General features: G+C 42.1%; 3 protein-coding genes and 1 non-coding gene across 4 annotated transcripts in view; all 4 read left to right on the plus strand.

Annotated features, from left to right (window-relative positions):
- pik3c2a (phosphatidylinositol-4-phosphate 3-kinase, catalytic subunit type 2 alpha) overlaps positions 1-12,797 on the plus strand; it is a 33,787-nt gene extending 20,990 nt beyond the window's left edge. The window contains exons 14-33 of the mRNA XM_058075559.1: positions 104-221; positions 1,056-1,198; positions 2,025-2,216; positions 2,286-2,379; positions 2,474-2,568; positions 3,372-3,552; positions 3,660-3,764; positions 4,538-4,630; positions 4,768-4,897; positions 4,980-5,116; positions 5,839-6,008; positions 6,076-6,232; positions 7,598-7,707; positions 8,033-8,240; positions 8,323-8,447; positions 9,162-9,279; positions 9,371-9,452; positions 9,568-9,674; positions 9,776-9,901; positions 11,176-12,797. Of these exons, the coding sequence (XP_057931542.1) occupies positions 104-221; positions 1,056-1,198; positions 2,025-2,216; positions 2,286-2,379; positions 2,474-2,568; positions 3,372-3,552; positions 3,660-3,764; positions 4,538-4,630; positions 4,768-4,897; positions 4,980-5,116; positions 5,839-6,008; positions 6,076-6,232; positions 7,598-7,707; positions 8,033-8,240; positions 8,323-8,447; positions 9,162-9,279; positions 9,371-9,452; positions 9,568-9,674; positions 9,776-9,901; positions 11,176-11,358 (2,674 nt within the window). The 3' untranslated portion in view covers positions 11,359-12,797. The remainder of the gene's footprint in view (positions 1-103; positions 222-1,055; positions 1,199-2,024; positions 2,217-2,285; positions 2,380-2,473; positions 2,569-3,371; positions 3,553-3,659; positions 3,765-4,537; positions 4,631-4,767; positions 4,898-4,979; positions 5,117-5,838; positions 6,009-6,075; positions 6,233-7,597; positions 7,708-8,032; positions 8,241-8,322; positions 8,448-9,161; positions 9,280-9,370; positions 9,453-9,567; positions 9,675-9,775; positions 9,902-11,175) is intronic.
- Positions 12,798-13,681: 884 nt separating this feature from the next.
- Positions 13,682-16,681, plus strand: rps13 (ribosomal protein S13). Its single transcript, XM_058075469.1, has 6 exons — positions 13,682-13,791; positions 14,233-14,281; positions 14,353-14,431; positions 15,923-16,092; positions 16,172-16,272; positions 16,610-16,681. The coding sequence occupies exons 1-6, from the start codon at positions 13,769-13,771 to the stop codon at positions 16,641-16,643; spliced, it is 456 nt and encodes a 151-aa protein (XP_057931452.1). The 5' UTR covers positions 13,682-13,768; the 3' UTR covers positions 16,644-16,681.
- On the plus strand, positions 16,383-16,513 carry LOC131131745 (small nucleolar RNA SNORA19). Its single transcript, XR_009130249.1, has one exon. It is a non-coding gene; the product is annotated as a small nucleolar RNA SNORA19 (small nucleolar RNA).
- Positions 16,682-17,768: 1,087 nt separating the features above from the next.
- Positions 17,769-21,042, plus strand: ppp1r15b (protein phosphatase 1, regulatory subunit 15B). The gene is made up of 3 exons (XM_058075464.1): positions 17,769-18,206; positions 18,937-19,967; positions 20,511-21,042. Exons 1-3 carry the CDS (start codon positions 18,035-18,037, stop codon positions 20,727-20,729), a joined length of 1,422 nt encoding a protein of 473 aa, XP_057931447.1. The 5' UTR covers positions 17,769-18,034; the 3' UTR covers positions 20,730-21,042.
- Positions 21,043-22,041: the final 999 nt, after the last annotated feature.

Below are 22,041 nucleotides of genomic sequence, written 5' to 3' on the forward strand. Positions count from 1 at the left end.
ACGCCATGAATGACAATTCAGGCTGGTGTCCCATTTCAAGTCCACACTGTGGCTACAACTTGTGTTTTAAAAACAACTTTTCTCTGCTGGCTGTTCTTCACAGGGTTCTCGCCAGGGGCACCAGGCTGTTGTGTTTGTGGACTTCTGCTCAAGGTGCTGCCACTGCTGCTGGCTCCACTGGCAGCCGCAAGAAGATGCCTGCAGAGAGAATTGTGCTACAGGTAGTACAATCGTTATAGTGATGCTAGCTTTTTGTCTAGCTGCTCTAGACTGCCAGTACATTAGTGATCCGTAGCAACCAAGAATATTTCAAAGCCAGTGTAAACATTTTCAATAACTTTTTTTTATTAATTAATTAAAAATGATTGCTGTTTCATGGTGGACTATGGCCTATTTTTAGTCCTTCGCTAAGCATCAGTAAAGTTACATTGATGAGACATTGGCTCAGATTACGTTACCTTAACACTGCTTGGAGTCAACTATGGCATGTCCGACATGACAGAGTGAAAAAAGTTCTCCTCCCATTCCATGTGGAAGTGGTAAATGTTTGGCTTCTTTCTTTGTGCTGCTTTCCCACTCTTCTTTTAAGCACTTCAAGTTTAGAATAAATAAATTGAAGGCTAACTAGTAAACTTGCTATATGCTGTCTCTTACGCCCATGCACTGATCCCGTAGCATGCACTTTAGTGTTGTGCAATGTGAGTATGGGAGTGTAAAGGTGACTGTAGGGGTGTTATGTCATGTCTGCAGAGCTCTAATCATGTATTTACTAAGTCATAAACGGAACGGTTTTTCCATGCTCTTACTATGAAACTATTCAATCAATTAATTAAGGAATCTCACTCTGAGATTAACTTATCATGGTCGGGTCTGGAACCAATTAACTGGGATAAACGAGGCACCACTGCATAAAAAAATGTCTGAACTATACTAAATGTAGTTTAACAAAATCTTGTCAAATGCTGTTTTTAAGGGAAACCCACATTTCTGCTTTTGCATAGAGCATAAACTGGCTCATGCTGGAATTCAGCTTGTTTGTTGCACGTCATCAACAGGTGGATTTTCCTGAGTCGACACTTGATGTTTTGTATGTGGGACCTCAGGAAGCTCCCAGCCCAGAGCCAAACACACTTGAGGAGCTGGACCCAGACCTAAGACGCAAACTGGAGAAAATCTGCAGCCGTGCATCCAATTTTGGGTAAAGGAAATACTGGTTCACAAAAAAATATATACTGTAGCATAAAGCCTGGACAGCGTATACCTGTCATGCACACATACAGTATGTGTTTTGTATTGATTAGCTTATCCAGGCCCAGCTCCGTGCTGCCAGCCAAGTCTCCTCCCTGTTGCCAAAAACCATGACACTCCACTGGCACTCGAGCACAGAGCGGTCTCTTATCGCGCCCTCACCGCCCGCGTCCTGTCCTTTCCCATTCGTGTCTCGGCCTGTGTGGGCACAAGGCTTTTGGAGACGCTTTTGTGTGCCCCCTTTGTGTTTCGGTGCTCGCCTGATCCCTGGAGAGAAGCACATTATTTATACAGGGAGGTCAGCTGCCAACTTTAAAAGAAACAGTGAGAACAAGTACAACATCATGTCTCTAAAAAGGACACTAAAGAAGAAAAAGAAAGTGAAACTATTGTACTGGGTTTGTGATTGGCACATACCAGATGATAAACTAAAAGATGAAACGTATCACATTTTTTGACTAGGGTTCGGGCAAAATATCAATATCGCAGTTGTTATACAGTATCCTGATAATATTAACATGACATGCAGCCTGTTTGGTGTAAAACTTATTACCATATCGACATTGAATTAGCCTTTTTAGAAAATTGAAAATGTCAAAATGGCCCCCATATTCTTTGGTTATTTAGTATTGGTGGAATTTGTTGGAACACCCATCATTTTAATCTTGATCCCTCGTTATTCAAGGGAACTTCACTTCTCAAGCCTGGAGATTCTTCCAAATGTGTGCAGAAACCAGATTGATTCAAAAATGTATTTAATGCACCTTCCTCTGTAGGCTTAAGCGGGCAGACCACCAGCTCCTCTGGGACCATCACCTTCACTGTCGAAGGGATCACCCCAGCAGCCTCCCTAAGGTGCTGGCCAGTGCGCCCAGCTGGGACTGGGCCAGCATGGCTCACATCCACGCCCTGCTACACCACTGGCCTCCGTTGCCCACTGTAACCGCGCTGGAGCTGCTTGACTCCAAGTATGGCCTTCATTCCTGCATATGTGTGTGGTACACTATGTTTGGTTCTTCACGTGTGGGTGTGTGCAGGTTTGCAGATACTGAGGTGAGGCGGGTGGCCGTCAGCTGGATTGAGAATAGCAGCGATGATGAACTGGCTGACTACCTGCCACAGTTGGTGCAGGTACAGCTGCTGACTGGCATGCAAACCAAGCAACATACAAACACAACTACTAGTTCTACATCTCGTTAGCTGCATTGTTGTCATGACCTCACAGGCTTTAAAGTTTGAGTGTCACCTCAAGAGCGCCCTGGTCTTGCTCCTGCTCTCCCGAGCACTCGGCAACATCAACATCGCCCACTACCTCTACTGGTGAGCAGCTACAAATTCCTGTTGTTGTCATTCACACATCAAAAATGTAGCTCATCTACATACGTACAATACAGATTAAAACTACAGATGAAAACACGGGTACACACAGTATGCTTGATTGTATAGCTACAGAAAATATGGCAAAAATAATTATGTCTATTTGCTAGCTAGTAGGTGCAAATGAATTGAATATTCTACACGCATATACGGATACTACTACTAGTTTTACCATCTTTAATGCACATAATGTATCAAAGTGGGCCTCCGCGCATTCTTAGTTGTATGCTATAGAGTCGCCCTTGACAATATCGCGGTTCAATTATTGCTCCCTAACTATATTGCGATTGTGAGGAAATTAATAATTTATCGCTGTTTTGTGGTCTGTTATTAGTCAAAACATATTAAAATCAAAATGGTATGTAGTATTCTGTCCACGAGGTAGCAGTAATGTTATATGGATGAGACGTCCATCCATTACCAGTCGCCAGCCAGCCCCCTCCATTTCTGTGTGGAAGTGGTAAGATAAGCTAACGGGTTTGGCTGTCTTGCTAGCTAGTGGCTAGCTGCAGCATAATAGTATCCGTTGTAAACATTAAATAGGGAGTGTAATGGTGACTATAGGGGTGCTATTTCATGTCTATGGGGCTCTAATAATAAAACCGACCTATGTAATAATTATTATGGCGTAATGTTACGCCCTTGTATTAATTCCAAACGATGTTATTCAGCTTTGCTGTGTACCTAGTGGTTTGGCACTTCACTTCAGTCGTGTTTCAGTTCATGTGTATGCGCAATGTTTGCAGGCTGCTCAAAGACGCCGTACAGGATGCCGTGTCAGGCCGCCGTTACGAGCGCGTGCTGGGTGCCCTGCTGTGTCTGTGCGGTGGTAAACTGAGGGCCGAGCTAGAGAAACAAACGCAGCTGGTCACACTGCTCGGGGCTGTGGCCGAAAGGGTGAGACAGGCTGGAGGGTCCACAAGACAGGTCAGTGTGTGTCGGCTGGTGTTAGCTCTGTATTTCAACGTACTGTTGCCTTTGAACACTTTGAGTTTGTAATGTGATTGTGCATATTTATAAATGTGTGTGTTCAGGTGGCTCTTCAGGAGGGCCTTGAAAGTGTTCAGAACTTTTTCCAGAAGAATAGTTGTCGTCTGCCCCTCTTCCCCAGTTTAGTGGCCAAAGAGCTGAACATCAAGGTAAAACACGCACATACATGCACAGTAAAGATTAGCTTTTGCCGTATTTAGAGCAGACTCCAAACTCCTGCATGGGGGACATTTTGACTGAATTTGGAACTTGACTATTATTTGATCTACTACTACTTTTTCTACATTCTACATCAGGGGTCTCAAACTCAATTTAAACTTAAATAGCCAAAAACTTACCACTTCCACACGGATAGGGAGGATAACTATTAACAGTTATTTAACCTTTAACATGAACATTAATCAAACGTAATAATTTTTTCTGGGTACATGATACCATACAGCATCCATATCAAACTTGCGCGGGCCGCACTAACATTAAACTTTCATATCAAGGCGGGGGCCTCAAACTAGTGTCAAATGTGGCCCGCAGGCCGCGTGTTTGAGACCCCTGTTCTACATAATCTCATCAATTTTGTATGTATTCAACTAGGAGAGAGTATATTTGGAATACAGGAACTCAACAAAATATTTTATTGCAATTGATATACAACAGATGGGGATAGGATTAAATAAGCTTTGCTTCTTCTTACTCCTTTTGGACATGTGGAACTGTTAATTTTAATATGTGATGTATTTCAATGTAACTTGTATGCGTGTTCAAATAAATTAAACCGTTACCATTCAACCATTTGCTTTGTCAGCCATCGCCCTAAATACGTAGCATAGTTTGACCTACATTGCAAGCATGACGTTAAGTCAGCAAAAGCTAAAGAATATCAAAGTGCGGTTTAGACGAAGTAAGATTGTGTTTGTGTGGGCAGGCTTGCTCCTTCTTCAACTCCAACGCTGTCCCTCTCAAACTGACGCTGGTCAATGCTGACCCACTGGGAGAGGAGATCAATGTTATGTTCAAGGTACACACACACATATTTTTGAAACTGTTGAAATGGCTCGTAATGCTTACTCTTATTTATCATTATTTCTTCTCGTGGTGGCCTAAAGTTGAATACCTAATGTAATTTGCCTCCTTGTTTGACCGAAACCATATCAGGTGGGAGAAGATCTGAGACAGGACATGTTGGCTCTGCAGATGATCCGCATCATGGATCGCATTTGGCTACAAGAGGGGCTGGACCTTCGCATTGTCAACTTCAAATGCATCTCCACGGGCAAGGACAAAGGTAGCGAACACTTCCGCATTTGGAGACAAGGAAAGGTCCTTGCAGTATGTTTGACTGAAAGCCTTGTTTGGTGTTGCCACAGGCATGGTGGAGCTGGTGCCGTCCTCAGACACTCTGAGGAAGATCCAGGTGGAGTACGGTGTCACTGGCTCCTTCAAAGACAAACCGCTGGCTGAATGGCTCCGAAAGTACAACCCTGCTGAGGATGAGTACGAGAAGGTGCGTACACTTTCATTTTGTCTTATTGTATTCCAAATTGTATTCCATCAAGAGAGAATTTAAGAAAGCTGTCTGAAACTTCAAGTGTCAGGATTTTAAAGCCATGAAGTGCGTCTTTGCATCAGTTGGCCACTTGATTGCACTATGGGCTTACGCACCCCATTTCCCGCTGCAACCAAATGTTCTGATGGCTTGACACGCTTATTGGGAAGGTGGTGTCATGCTTCATTGCCTGTTTACTTTCACGTTCAAAAGTGTGCACCTGAAACGGCATTTTTTGAAAATGGCTTCCAGGTTGGGAAAATCTGAGAAGGCCGGCCTGTTGTTGCCGTGCATACAGGTAATAGGAAAATTATGACTTCACCGACTCATAACCATCACATGACCAGGGCCGTGCTTGGACAACAAACCAACAGAATATAAGAATATTTCTATGGACATGACTCACTCCAGTCGACTTCTCATAAGTCTTGAAAAGCGGAAGATGACTGACTTATGAGCATGTGTATTTTCTTCTTCTATGGTTTGCCGTGTTACGTGTTTCCAACCGCATGTTTGTTCATAGCGCCACATGTACTGTAGGTATGCTTGTGTATTACATCGTTTTCACTGATTGGTTCCCATCTGGATGCAACAATTTACTAATCGTTTTTCGACCTGTTATTGTAGATTATCAAGCCCTGTGTTGTGCCTAATGTTGTATCCTCCCTTCCTTTCTGCAGGCTTCCGAGAACTTCATCTATTCGTGTGCGGGCTGCTGCGTGGCGACCTACGTGCTGGGTATCTGCGACCGTCACAACGACAACATCATGCTGCGCTCCACGGGACACATGTTCCATATCGACTTTGGCAAGTTCCTGGGACACGCCCAGATGTTTGGCAGCTTCAAAAGGTGAGAATCAAAAACGCTTCAAAAGATCGCTTAATTCACGGTATTGACACCTTTTGCTGCTGTCAAGGGACCGGGCGCCGTTTGTGCTGACCTCCGACATGGCGTACGTCATTAACGGCGGTGAGCGTCCTACCAGTCGCTTCCAGCTGTTTGTCGACTTGTGCTGCCAGGCGTACAACCTTATCCGCAAACACTCTGGGCTGTTCCTCAACCTCCTGTCATTGGTGACTACACACACACACACACACATAGGAACAATACTCTTACTGGCCACAGCCGCACCACATTGTTAAATGAATACCACTCTGACAGTGTTGATTGTTTGTCTATCGCATTAGATTGTGATGGTGTACCTAATGCTGTGGGTCTATGTACAGTCATGGAAAAAATAATTAGACCAGTGTTGTTTCTTCAATTTCTTAATTTTAATGGCTGGTACCACTACCAGTCTGTTATCTGAAGAATACAATGAACACAACAACGTGGAATGCCTAAAAGCAATGTTTTTGCAGTACAATGCCATAGCTATTGATGTTAGAACTGATTTTGGTTATTATCAAGAAACCATGAAAATGGCTAGATAAAGTATCTGAAATTACACTCTTACGGGCTATTTTTTTATGTACAAACAAATATACCTTTAGTTGTACCATGCAGTAAACTGAAATAACAAGGCTGGTCTAATAATTTTTTTCATGACTGTATACCCTTGATGCTTGCACAAAAAGTTCTACTTTCTGTTCTACTGACTTGGCATTTTTAGCACTTCTCATGGGTTACTGTTACATTTTTAGTACCTCTTCTTCTATCCTCGTTCAGCCTAAGTAATAAATCAACACCCCTCCAGTAAGTAGCCCTGGAAAAAGTATTTCTAGAACACACTGTAGAATGGGACTGCTGCAGCTTTACTTATGAGGAGATAGGAATTTTGTTCCTATGATGGTGATACCAGTATAGTAAGACGCATAGTAACTCTGCACTTGCGCCTAATTGACTAAATGAACTCTCCCTATACCCAGAACACATGAAAGACAATAAAAATGCAATAAAAAGATTACATACAATAATTACTGTAAATGAAAGAGCAATTAAAAAAAAAAGACCAATTCCTTCAATCTTCATAATGAGACGATTATGCTGTTCAGTTATCACTGTCCATTTCATAATAGGTCCCGGTTCTCCATCATGATGCTCTCAACCATTCAAGCAGCTAGCCTGCTAGGCAGTCATTATATCCAATTTCCACAGTCTCTGAGCATTTTACATTTTATGTCTAATTTCACTATACACTCTCCCTTTTTGATGTACTACAATCAGAAGTGACAATGAAAGGAAAAGGAACAAAATTGAATACCTTTGTCAATGTGGCGATGCGTGACTACTTCATCATCGACCAATAATAAAATAAAATAAAATAGAAGTGATTGCTTCGTAATGCAACGACACACTACAGTAATAGGAGTCAGTAATTATAATGTAATAATTGTCACTGTACAAAATGGTACATAAATGCATGATTTTTCTGAAAATATTTTGGCAACTTCAAAGACCATGCCTTCGTTTCTTCCCGTGTTATCCGTGTGTGCCAGATGATGTCATCGGGCCTTCCAGAGCTGACAGGTTCACAGGATCTGAAGTATGTTTATGACGCTCTGCAGCCCCACAACTCTGACGCGGAGGCCACCATCTTCTTCACCAGGTATGTCACCCCATACCCACAAAAACACTTTTGTTTTAATCCCGTCAGGTTTTACTCAAAGAGCAATCAACAAGCTCAGTGATGTTCCCTCCCTCATGTCTCAACATAAAACATTTTGTGCTCTGCTGTTATAAATCAAACATCCACCAGGTGGAGACAAATCCTTAGAAAACAGCTGCTGTCACAATGTCTGTTAACGTCTGTTAATGCGGAGGCAAAATTGTTGACAGGATGGCGGTTGTCTTAAGTCTAACAGAAAACAGCATGTATGGTTTTTGTTTTGTGACACAATCAACCCTGCATCATTTCCTGTCTATTTCTGCAGGCTTATCGAGTCCAGTCTGGGCAGCGTGGCTACCAAGTTCAACTTCTTCATCCACAACCTGGCTCAGCTTCGCTTCTCAGGTCTGCCAGCCAACGATGAGCCCATCCTGTCCTTCTCGCCCAAGACGTACACCATGAAGCAGGAGGGTCGCATCGTCCATGCATCCATCTTCTCCTTTCAGAAGAGATACAGCCCCGACAAGCACTATGTGAGTATCCGCTTTGGGTTTGCTTGTGAAACAATGTACTTGTTAGATTGCAAGTGTCAACTTGGTTGTTCCCTGTGCGTAGACATACGTGGTGAGGCTGCTCAGGGACGGCCAGAATGAGCCCCAGTTTGTCTTCCGCACTTTTGATGAGTTTCAGGAGCTTCACAACAAACTGACTATCCTGTTCCCCCTATGGAAGCTGCCCAGGTAGTCCTCAGCAACCCTCCCGCTTTCACGTGACATTCAGCTGGAGTGCCGAGTGAAGCTCCAACCCGCATCCCACATTTATAGAAATAAACACAAAAGCCATCTGTTTTTGATGCAGTACCACTCTGACATTTATTTGATGACTACAGGGTGTCCCTAAAAGTCTGGACAATACACCAAAAAATAAGGTTTCACTTAAAATCTATAATTCATTCATTCATTTTTCTACCGCTTTTCCTCACGAGGGTCGCGGGGGTGCTGGAGCCTATCCCAGCTGTCTTCGGGCGAGAGGCGGGGTACACTCTGGACTGGTCGCCAGCCAATCACAGGGCACATATAGACAAACAACCATTCACACTCACATTCATACCTATGGACAATTTGGAGTGGCCAATTAACCTAGCATGTTTTTGGAATGTGGGAGGAAACCGTAGTACCCGGAGAAAACCCACGCATGCACGGGGAGAACATGCAAACTCCACACAGAGATGGCCGAGGGTGGTATAATAAATTCAATAATTGGTATCGTTTAACAAGGGAATACAACATTCTAACTGAAAAGTGTAAACAACATAATAGGTCCCCTTTAAAAGAGGCCTTTAGGGGAACCCTGTAGATTTGAGTTTCATTTCACGGCAATGCAAAAAATAATACTTGTACTTCCAACTTAACACACTAACGTCATGTGAACAGTTTTGGTTGATTTGTCTTCAGTTTCCCAAATAAAATGGTGCTGGGTCGCACCCACATCAAGGAGGTGGCCGTGAAGAGGAAGCTGGAGCTGAGCAACTATATCCACAACCTGATGAGGAGCTCTTCTGAGGTCACTCAGGTACACACACACACACACACACACCAGTATCAGTAAATGAGATCAACTGTTGTCTATTTATTTGTCATCCTCTACTGCTGTTCTCTTTCAGTGTGACCTGATCTACACCTTCTTTCATCCAGTGGCACGGGATGACAAAACAGAAGGCTTGGAAGCAGCCTCTAAAGCTCCTGGTAAGCACATGTTCTACGCTGCATGGTCCTCAGTTGGCAGTTGGGTGTTGGGGTTGTTGGTTCTGTTTTATGTACTAAATCCCAAGATAACAAAGAAGGTTTTGGGCTGTTGCAGAGCCCCCACTGAGTCCCACATCAGGCCGTGTGGAAGGCGAGGTCAAACTGTCCATCTCGTACAGGAACAGCACGCTCTTCATCATGGTCATGCACATCAGAGACCTGGTACACACACACACACACACACACACACACCACTGCCGTGTCATTCTCGCACACGTCCCCTTCCCTTCTGTCCCCCACTACTTCACCACATTCTGTTTCAGGTATCTGAAGAAGGAACTGATCCCAACCCGTACGTGAAAACGTACCTGCTCCCTGATCCACACAAGTCCTCCAAGCGGAAGACCAAGATCTCCAGGAAGACCAGGAACCCTACTTTCAACGAGATGGTGAGAGCACTTCACTCAGAGCTACACGCATTTCGACTATAAAGATCTATTAAAAAAAAACAAAAACGGCAACAATGTTGTATATACATAACTGACCTGTATATAAAACAAGCTAGCGGCATTGTTATTGTAGCAGCTAACATGAAGGCATAGATGCAGCACCTCACACCACTACTGAGGTAGGAGCCCACTCCCAAAGAATGCAATAGAACATCTGTGCTGACTAGAAAAAATAACAAGCTAATGAGGAACTATGAATAGACAACCAAATTGTCTGTAAAGTATTAGCCCTTATACCAGGGGTCTCAAACTCAATTTACCTGGGGGCCACTGGAGCTAGGGTCTGGGCGAGGCTGGGCCGCATCAGGTTTTCCAAAAAAAAAACAAAAAAACACATCTATTAAAAATAGAAAAATGAATAAACTTTGCTTTGGTTCTGATTTTCTACAAGAAAAGCTCTGATAAAACATTCCACTGTTCTCAAATATCTTACTTTTTATTTTTCTACACAAATAAGATCAAGAATAAAGAAAATCAATCAATCAGTAATAAATAAATAATTAAAAATTAAGAAACCACATATAGTTGGTAGGTAGACAAATTATTTTTTTCAGATTAAAATGAACAAAGCATTATTAGAGCCCTGTAGACATGACAAAACACGACTATAGTTACATTTATACTTATAAATGTATAAATATAACATATTGCGCAACTGCAGGGTCTTGAGACACATGCTAACTCGCAAACTAGAGAGCTAGCGACCTAAATGGTAGCCTCCAAGTTATTTCCTTTAAACTTAAAAAGCCAAAAATTTACGACTTCCACACAGATAGAGAGGATAACTATTAACAGTTATTTAACCTTTAACATGAACATTTATCAAACGTAATAATTTTTTCTGGGTACATGATACCATACAGCATCCATATCAAACTTGCGCGGGCCGCACTAACATTAAACTTTCATATCAAGGCGGGGGCCTCAAACTAGTGTCCTGCGGGCCACGTGTTTGAGACCCCTGCCTCATACCATGTTTTGTTTATACACGGGTAGATGGGCTGTGTTGTGATATCATGTGATATGTGTTCCATGTATAACAATGAATATAGTAGTAGTATTGACATTACAAACAGCATAAATATGCTCAAATGTGGCTCTAGAGTCAAAATAGAAGCCAGACTCGCCATTGTAAGTTATTAGAAAGCATGTTACAAATTTTGCTAATGACTTGTGTTAGTTATGTTAATGCAACCCCTCTTCTTGCTCCTCAGCTGGTGTACAGCGGCTACAGCAAGGAGACGCTGGGCCTTCGCGAGCTGCAGCTCAGTGTGCTCAGCGCAGAGTCCCTGCGTGAAAACTACTTCCTGGGCGGCATCACGCTCCGCCTCAAAGACTTTGACCTCGGCAAGGAGACAGTCAAGTGGTACAAGCTGACCACCGTGCCGTACTTCTAAACCTGCCTTATTTGATGCGGTCAAGGCGCCAAACTTTAAGGGCGAAACACGCAGGCCTACTTGGAGAGAGACCTTTCATTAAGACCCAGCCAACTGATCGTTTTTGACTAATCAATGTGCTGATCAGAAGATTTTAGATACGACGGTGACCTGAAGTCATGAAAAAAAAGAGTGGGAACAGGCTCTTCTCTCACTCATGCAGGAACAGGCTCTTCTCTCACTCATGCAGATTGTTTCTGTGACAAACAATCGCTGCTCTTCTCCTGAAGCTTAACAAAGAAGCTGTAATATTTTGTACATTTTGATATTAGAGGACCAAAACTGCTCACCTACACAAGAGTAAATATACAGTAAATAAATATATAGAGAGATAGATTAGACATGTTTATTTTTTAAGAACTAGAACAAATGGTGGTTACATTTTTTTTTTGGGTTTTTACATTTTCCTTGTTTATTTTCAGTTTGCTGCTTTTACCGCAGTCACTTGTAGGTCATTGTAGGACATATTGGATTCCAATCATCAACTAAAGGATTCCCTCATAAATGTGCCAAATGTGGTGATTATTTGTGCGGCAAAACCTTGCCGCCTTACTCACCTCCACCTCCACTTTTCCAGGAGCTTATTTACCGGGTAAAATACTTCCTGGTCATCTGTGTGGTTTGCAACCTCAAAGTTCTGGACTATTTGGAAATCAGGCCACTCAAAAGTGCCTCGGATTCTGAAAAGACCCACCCCTCTACTAGGTACTTTACAGGGCATGATTGGGATCTGAGGGTTTTTGTTTTTTTTACCTGGGTAACTTTGGTGGAAAGGCAACAAGGTTTTTCCAAATTCCAGGTGAATAAGAAAAGGGTTTCATCTCTTTTAACTTGGCCTTATTGCTAAATATATTTTTATTCATGTCACAAAAGAAATATATATATATATATTCTGTAAAGTTCCTATTATGTAACTACGTGCACACTACCAGGTATTAAAGAGCCCAACAGCACACTGGGGAAGGGGATTATCACCGCAATAGTCGGCCCATTCTGCTAATGAAGTCACATCTTTTCCAGCAAAGGAAGAGCACTGGCTTAAAGTGCCTTCTGCTTCACTATGAACTTTCTGGGTGTCACAGATGAGCATTTTTAGCTAAAAAAAAAAACAAAACACTTTCACACACAAAAAGGGAACAAGAAGAACTTCTCTCCTCGTCGCTAACTCAAAGTAGAGTTGTTAATAAAGTGTGTTCTTCGCACATCTACAAGACAATGATGTTTTATGCAAAAGTGACACTCACGTTGATATTAATATACCTTGCTCCACTTTTTTGTGTGTGAGTTTGTATTAACACGGCCAGTTATTTATTCTTAATTGGTGACCAGTAACTCCAACGGATCAGTGTGTGTACTGTAATCCCTCTTTCCTGAAGCAAATTAAATGTTTTTCAAACATGTGTCTCCTTTGCTTTTTCTGCACATAGCATCAATCGATTGTGAAAAATTACACGGGAATGACATTAAATGTGTTCCTATTCTATATCTTATATTGTACAGATAACATGTATTAATATTTTATAGAGTTTTCTATAGTTGGCGTTATTGACTTTTAAAAAAAATGGATAATGATGTGCTTTAATCTACTGTAATGCCACAACAATGGTTTAGTTGGGTAATAATAGCACCAACGTTCATTGATCTTAACTATACCATATGTCCCACTAATTATGAATTGTATAAATATCAGTAAATACTGATTACATACGAGTACAATGTTCTTAGAGGATTATTACAGAATAATGACGGGCAGAAAGAATGTCAACTGTGAAGCTAATCGTGGTAAAATTGGCGCACTTCCGCACTTGGAACCTTTTAAGTGCGTTCACACTGAAGCATATTTTTGCTGAGAAATACGACAGAATGCAGTGCACTTACCAGTACCCGGATGTTGCACTTAACACACCACTCTTTATTGGAATCCATCCGTTTTCTATGCCGCTTATCCTCACGAGAGTCGCGGGCATGCTGGAGCCTATCCCAGCTGCCTTTGGGCGAGAGGCGGGGTACACCCCGAACTGGTTGCCAGGCAATGAAGTATTAAAATCATAACAAAGTAATCGACTTGGCACAGTGCAACACTTTCAAAACTCAGGAAGTCAAGCGTTTATGTGTACCGTGTGACGTAAGTAATTGATTGTAGACTGAGCCGTGGTGCCTCATTTTATTTTTGATTTACACATAATTGTATACAATAATACTTCACTTAAAATATAAATGACAAAATGGTTAACAGCGCTGTAGAAATTAGCATGAATAAAACGGCACGCGCTCGCGTCAAACGCGTGCCTCTCAAATTGCGTCACTTCCGGCGCAAGCGCAAAGCACCATCTTGTTTCGTGTGTGCGGCCTCTCTTCCTCTACCGCCATCATGGGTCGCATGCACGCTCCCGGGTAAGCGTGATTTTTTAGCTTTTACAGTCGCTCTTTTGTACGCAGCTTGGGTCTAACGCCAGTGTGGACATTCTTAACTGCTTACGAGTAGAAACTGGCCGAGGCGAACCTTTAAACGTCGTCCAAGAAGCCCAAAAACCGTGGAAAAAAAGACGCTGTGTCCACTCTATTAGCCTCGTGTTAGCTAGCATTAGCCGACACTGCGTCCCTGCTCCATTTTAAAAGTATAACTAATATATAGTAAATAGACAGCACAAATGTAGCCTATACACAGTCTTATTTGGTCGTGGCATTAAACCAAAATGTGCTAAATGTCACTTTGAGGCTAACCTGGACTTGCACAGCAACTATAAATGGCCGCCGCCAGCAGCCATCCACGATGTTATTACACATTTATTTTGTATTTGCTTTGACAACTATGTGTTTACTTCCTCCCAACAGAAAGGGCTTGTCCCAGTCTGCTCTGCCATACAGGCGCAGTGTCCCAACTGTGAGTAGGCAGCATTCACTATGCACCTATGCGCATGTCATATAGTTAAAACTGTTATTTTCCTCATCCAGTGGCTGAAGCTGACATCCGATGACGTCAAAGAGCAGATTTTCAAGCTGGCTAAAAAGGGTCTGACCCCTTCTCAGATTGGTAAGTCAAACTATGTGGCTGTGCATACGTATGTAATGACATGTACAGCACTCATGCTATGGACGTGACTGAGTGCTTGGGAGATGACTCCCCACATCCATTCATCCTATGCTGCTTATCCTCAAAGGGTCGTGGATATGCTGGAGCCTATCCTGGTTGAGAGTTCCACATTGAAAATGTGAAAATGGATGCTTATAGTGTATATTAGGGATACACAATTCTGCAAAAAAAATTGAATCATCATTTTGTTGCTTTGATTTGAGATTGGACTACTGTTTTTTTTAAGTTCAGATCGGTGTCCTTTAAGTTTACATAAAAGACACTGTGCAGGCAAGTATAGATGTAGTTTACAAGAACTTCCTCTATATAAGGGTAGTTATCGTGTGAATATCTGCTCCCGTGAGCACGGTTTCCGCAGCAAGGAGTCGGTGTGAGTGGCACTTTGTGGCAAGCTGGACTGGATCAGGACCAGCTGGAAGGCAGTCCAGATCCTGTTGACATTAATAGCACACTGTTTAGGAAAAAAAAACTGTAAAACCCAGCATGCTGAGCATCCAAAACTTCTTTCATGGCTCACTTCCAAATGCGCAAGTCTCATTTTATGACACTTTGGCATTGTTTAAACAAGAGAATACATTTGTAGGTCAGAAAAGTGTTTAAACAAGAGAATACATTTGTAGGTCAGAAAAGTGTAAAAAGAATAATATGTTTTCATTATAAACTTGATTGACGTACAGGACAGTGAGTCTAATAATCTGCCATACTTGCATACACTGCAACGATACTGCTAGCTTTGTTGACATAATAATAATAAAATATATATAATAGTATGTATGCTATATATAATAGTATGTATATTGTCTATGTTGTCTCTTTTTGAGTTTTTATATTTATCTTATACGTTCTTCTATTTTACTTTACACAGTGCTACACATCCCAAAGGGATTAATCGAGTATTCTGTACTGCTTGTACGGTGGCTACGGGATCCCTGAAGTGATGAGGCTGCTGCTGGTTTAACAAAACTGTAGCAATCTACCGAGCTAACCAGCTGGCCTCCATTTTTTAAATTTTAAGCTTATTAGATTTGATGGCTAATTTAATGCAAGTAATGTCTCATCAATGTAACATTACTGATGCCTAGCAGTGGCCACAATTGTACATATTACTTACTGTTCTTTTCAATATTTTCGATTAAACATGACAAACCATATTAAACTGCACAGTGAGTGCAAACTACATGGGTTGAAATTAACATTTCCGTTCCATGGTTCACATTTCACATTCTTGTCATCACCCCTTAGCTGAAGTTTTAATGTTTTCTGTGCATGACTTCAAAGCCCATTGTTTCCTGAGACATTTAAATGTGCAATGCCACTTATATTTTGATACATGAAGAGTTGAAAGAGTTGAAATTTTGCTAGCATTCAAGCAGTGATGTCAGGACATGTCCATTTTGCATTGTTGCTAATCATGTGTCTCACATTGTGCAGGTGTCATTCTGAGGGACTCGCACGGTGTCGCCCAGGTCCGTTTTGTCACTGGCAACAAGATCCTTAGGATCCTCAAGTCCAAGGGCCTGGCCCCTGACCTGCCTGAGGACCTGTATCACCTCATCAAGAAGGCTGTGGCTGTCAGGAAGCATCTGGAGAGAAACAGAAAGGTGCAGTGTCCACCATTTGAGTTTATTTCTCTTTGGAAGAGCAGGCTGGAGTTCAAACCGTGTGCTTCTCCACATGTAGGACAAGGATGCTAAGTTCCGTCTGATTCTCATCGAAAGCAGAATTCACAGGCTGGCCCGTTACTACAAGACCAAGAGAGTTCTGGCCCCCAACTGGAAGTAGTACGTATAGACTCATAGTATAATCTAACTCTAAATATCTTCCGCTTTGCATCTAAGGATGAATGTATTGTCTTAACATAGAGTTGTACTGTATTATTACTTTTTACAAATGGCACAATTCATTGTCCTGCTCTCCCTCTTCCCGAGAGTTGTGATATTTCTGTTGTGCAACAACAACATTGGAGGTAAATTAGCAGAATGGCTCGTTGGTGCTGCCTCTGCCAGTCCCCTTCACACAGAATTTACATTTCATTGCTTCAGTGCAACAGTTTTTAACTTTCTGTTTCCCATACTATTCCCTCTTTCTGCTCTAATGATTTTCTCTTTCCATTCACAGCGAATCCTCTACAGCTTCTGCTCTGGTGGCATAAACTTCTTTTTTTCAAATAAATGAAAGATTCAATTGGAAGTTTTCTTGTATTTTACTTTGTTAAAATTCTTTCTTTGTATTGATCTATATTTGTGTAGTTTTACGCAACATCAGGTTTGTAGAAGTGTTTCTTTTTTTCATTTAAAAAGGGATTTTCCTTTTTCAGTTACAGCATCTAAAACGGGTGCCCATTACATTGATCACGACCTACCTGTCGATCACTAAGGTAATTTGGGTTGATTGCGTTAGCATCACTGTAGAAGTCATAGACATCAGTCAGCTGACATTAAGTTACCCTCATTTACTACTTCTTCCCCCATGGCGTTTCAAGCTACATACTGAGATGCAACATTCATCTTTATTATTCTGACTAGGGATGAGCTAATTCTGTGGTAAGATTCCTTCTCTATTGCAAAAGTTATCCCACTTTTATTGGGTAATTATTTAGGAAAAAAGTCTTTGAAGTGTTTGTGCTACTTTAGAAAAAAATGTTTTGTATGAGGTGGTTTTATACACTTCAATGTCTTAAACTGATTTCATGATGAATTGGAAAAGGTGCCCATTGCTGAAACCTTTTGACTCTACTTCAGCTGCATTGTCTGAGGTGTTTGTCAAATGCCAGTTGGTCATACATTAATTGTGTGTCAAATGAACACTAGCTATTTGACATAGTAGTATTCAAGTTATGTACACAACTATTGTGGCATTCTTTTAGATATTTAGATGTAATAGGGATTTACATCTTTGAACTACAAAAGCAAATTCCAAATGTTAACACAAAAGTGATTTATGATTAATGTGTTTGCTAGTTGCAAGGGTCAAAACTGATTTGTTCTCTTAAAAAAACAAAACATGGTATAGAATGCATTTCACTAATTTTAACAGCATTTATCAAATGCAGCACGTGACTTAGCTGAATTGAAACGGCACTTTAGTTTACTTTTTAAAATGTACTTATTACATCGTAATGTTTGTGTTATCCTTAACGGTTTCTATTTGTGTTTCTAATGCTCGGGGATTTTCGGGCTACTTCGGGAATTTACGTCAACTTTCCCTGCGTCACGATGACACAAGGCCAATGGGCGGTCTACACAGACTCTCGGAACCAATCAAAATGTACCGTTGCGTCATCCTGTCTACAAGGGTAGTTGGTGTCACGACAAAGAGTCATTCTCGTAGAACAAGACAAGAAATCAACAACGACAACATGGAGCAAGCCTGATAGAAAACTTAGGGGAAAATGGCACACATTTGCCAGAAAATGAAGCGGCAGTTCAGTGACATTCATCAGTCTTTGACGCGAAGCCTGTGGGTCTTCGACGAAGAATACCAGAATACGTGATAAGAGTTGTTGATGTCATAATCGTTCTTATCGTCACACCAGCGAGGAAAATGGCTACGCTAGCCACTCAACCGAGGACAACGACGACGACGATCACCACTACTCTGGAGAGCTTCGGCTGCAGGGGTATGGCGATTCTGCCTTGGACCAAGCAGTTGTTGACCGTGTTGTGGGAACAGCTATGGCTGCTGGTTCATGTCATCTATTGCTCTTTCCTGTCAGGTAAAACCTCACTAAAGTTCCACTCTTTCATCGCTCCTTACCGTTCACCTTTGTGCTGCGTTCAGGGTATTCAGAGAAAGCGATTGCGTTTATTGTATTCATTTCACTTCACTGCTTGGTAACTCAATTGAAAAAATGATATAATTATATTAAATGTCAACTGTCAATCCACATCCTTATAAAAGTTAATTATTTTTCTTATGTTTTAAATCTCCCGGTGACCGTTGACTTGCGTTGTATTGCGTTTACCGTAGCTAGGAGACACGAGTACTTCGTCTGCACACAAAATCAATACGCTAACTGCTATTGTAACAACACAATGACTGTTAAAATATAATATTTGTGGTAACATACTAACCGCTTTTAGTCTTACTTTTAAAATAGATTATTTACGCACGTGTTACTGTTCAACAGCCATATTTACTGCTAAAATAGACTGTCGTAACACCATCACATGACATATTACTCACGCCTTATGCTGGCTGTGGTGCCTTTGCGGCATATAGATACAATGTACAATTTCACAAACTATTGATATGATAAACTATAGCATATACAGTGTAACTTTAAGATATCGTATAGTATATAGTAACTATAAGATAATAATGTAATATAATGTTGTATTTGGTTGTAATGATTAACTTGGAATGGATTATTTTTAAATGAAGATATGTCTATTTATGTGATACAAAAGTTATTTTACAGTTTTTATATCCCGTTTCCCTTCCAGTCTTCCAGATGTTTCGGTTTGAGGTCCATCTCCGAATAACAGACCAGATGGGTCAGCACATCCAGCACAGCCCTGCCGAGTCTTTCCTCTTCTCCTCGCTGTTTGATGGCGACGGCGACGAAGACGGCAAGACCACGGCCGAAACGCTTCTATCCAGCCTGGCCACGGATGACCTCTGCTGTGGCCTGGCGCCCGACGAGGGCGTCTATGTGGGCTTCCGCAGTGACTGGAACATCTTTGTGTCCGGCAGCACGGCTTCCAACGAGGACAAGTTCTTCACGGGTGCTTTTCCCAAGGAGAGCATCTTCCAACAGGACACGTCGGAAAACGAGAGCGGTGACGACGACATTATGGACAGCAAAGAGAGCGATGAGCCGTGGGAGTCTTTGTCCACGTGTAAGGACCCCTACAATCCCGTGTTCGTCTCCACATGCCTGTCCTCAAACGTGACAAAAAGCCTGAACGAGCCGGGAGATGACGCGTCTAGAGGCAAAACCGCGGAGGAGATGTCAGGCCTGAAGATGTGGGTCAGCCGCTCTGACAGTGACAGCAGCTGGTCCAGCTGGTCAAGTTCTGACGTGTCGGGCGGCGACCTGGAGGAGAGCGAGAGGCTGCTGGAGTTCTTTGCCAGTCCCGATGACCCGTACAATCCCATGTGCTTCACAGCATGCACCATCAGTAAAGCCCCGCCGCCGCCAGTCTCAGTGTCCGCCACCTCACCCGCTTTCAAGCCAGACAGCGAGGAAGGCGAAAGCTGCCTCGTCTCCTCATCTGAAGATGAAGAAGAGCCTGTGAAGGCCCTCAACCGGAAAGACGACCCGTACCACCCTTTGAACTTTCAGGCCCCTCTAAACAAACCCAAACCTGCAAAAAGCAAACAGGCTCCGGGCGCCATACCCATCATGGCGCGTAACCACAGAAAGTTTCAGTGGCGTGTCAGGCAGCATGATGGCATCGTGCGGGTGCCTTGGAAACGACACACCCACAAACATCCCTCAACTCCAGAGAAGCACAACAACACACAGAAAAAGGTATACACACACATGTGCTCGTCAACACTTTTGACCTCAGCGTCCATTTTTACAACTGTGCAGCACAGTGGATGAGTGGTTTGCACTTCTGCTTCACACCAAGACAAAAAAAAACAACACTTTACATCACATTTCATCATACATGCACTCAACGGCAGAGAGTACTGAGTGTTTTATTTGGGGGTAAGGCGTTTATTTTGTCTGCTCCAACCTCTTCATGCTTTATTAGAAACGAGGTGTTAATTAGACCAGCGGAAATTGGTTAAATGTCTTCAAACAACGGTCACATGACTTTACAATGCAGACACATTGTTGAGTGTGTTGCCTTTAGTGACTATTTTGTCCAGTGAGGGCTACATGTGGAAGAATGTCGATGTTTTTAATGTAGTAAACAATGACACCTTTTTGGTATCCCCCCCCTCCCTTTTTGTGTAATTGCATAATTGTGTAATTGTCTCCCGGGCCGCACGTTGGACACCCCTGCATAAAGTGTTAGTGCTGTCTTCGGTGTTGTTCATGTTTGTTTCGTTGTGTGTTTTTCAGTTGGATTTCTCCCCGGTGGTGGAGGTGCACGTGATGCGCACATGGGCGTTTGCCATGCAGGCGTCCCGCAAAGGACCATGGGAGGAAATGGCGCGGGATCGTGAGCGCTTCCGCAGACGCATCGACGAAACAGAGCGCACCATCGGGCACTGCTTTAACCCCGCCCACAGGGACAGACTACGCGCGTACGTGGACGCCGCCTCCAGCGCCTCACAATGATGAACAGTGTCACTTCCTGTTTGGATGGAGGCGGGCGTGTGATTGTTTGATTGGTTGCAATGCAACGATGATTTGATGAAGTGCGACTTTGTACCACAAATGTTTTTTTTTTCTTTGTCACATGACTGCTGCACTGACTGACACTTTGTTTTCACCTCAATGTTTTACATGCAATGTTGTTATTTGCCTTACTTTTGGACCTACTTGTATTTTATGTTGTGTTTTTAGGCGATGAATGTAGCTGCTCAGCTAGATCACAAAGAAAAGAAGAGCTTTAGTGTTTTTTTAAGAACTTCTTCAAGGAAAAATGCAATTATTTGGAATTTTGTCATCATCTACAATCCTTTAACACATATTTATTTCTCTTTTCTGTGTATTCTAGCAGGAGAAAATTAGTTAGTATGAGCTAGCTAACAAAGTATGTCACAGGAGGTGCTAAAGCCTGAAGAAAAACCCTAAAAGAAACGCCAAGAGTGTTGCATTTACATAACAGACTTCCATATTAACCCACCTACAACAAAATTGGTATTGTAGCAGCTAACACGAAAAAACAATTTTCTGGTGTACTAACACGACACCTCGCTAGCCGCTTGTCTCAGCAGCATTCACATACCGAGGAGCGGATACCTAGCTCTCAATTTCACTACAAAGATACTATATCAAGATACTGGTTTGATGTCAGCATTTTTCACTTGAGGAAGGCAGCACACGTCTTGTGCTGGAAGACACAGCCATCTCTTGGAGAGCCAACATAGTAATTGCCGTCGAATGTTTCTATGCTGCTGTTGCTGCTGACAGCACTATTGCAGACTTATGGGCTAAATGGAGGAAAAAATGTTTTCGGTAATGTTTGGAATCATCAACATATGGCAATTACTTGTTAATGTGTGAGCACAGCATTTTTATACACTAAATGTATAAAACTTTATAGATATGTTTATAGAGGGCTTCGCAGTCCAAACAGTGGGTCCCAATGAGGTGCATTGTTAGCTAGTTCATACTAACTTGTTTTGTTCCTTAGAACGCACAGAAAAGGGAAAGATGTGTTTGTGTTTCACTTGGTTGTGGATGATGGTCAAAATTCCAAAAGAGCAGTTTTCCTTTTAGGTCTGGTGCAATTAATTTATGTTTATTATTAACATATTCTTCTTGATGCCTTTTCTATTTTCACAATACAGCCCAAACACCTTTAGACGCATTTTAGCACTGACTGAAACCATTGTCTAATAAAAAAAAAAATCAACATTTGGGATTTAGTTTTGTATAAATATCATAGTTTATAATGTATAAATACTGTATGTTGCAACCAGCC

Source organism: Doryrhamphus excisus, chromosome 6 (assembly GCF_030265055.1).
Source record: "Doryrhamphus excisus isolate RoL2022-K1 chromosome 6, RoL_Dexc_1.0, whole genome shotgun sequence".
Taxonomy (NCBI): domain Eukaryota; kingdom Metazoa; phylum Chordata; class Actinopteri; order Syngnathiformes; family Syngnathidae; genus Doryrhamphus; species Doryrhamphus excisus.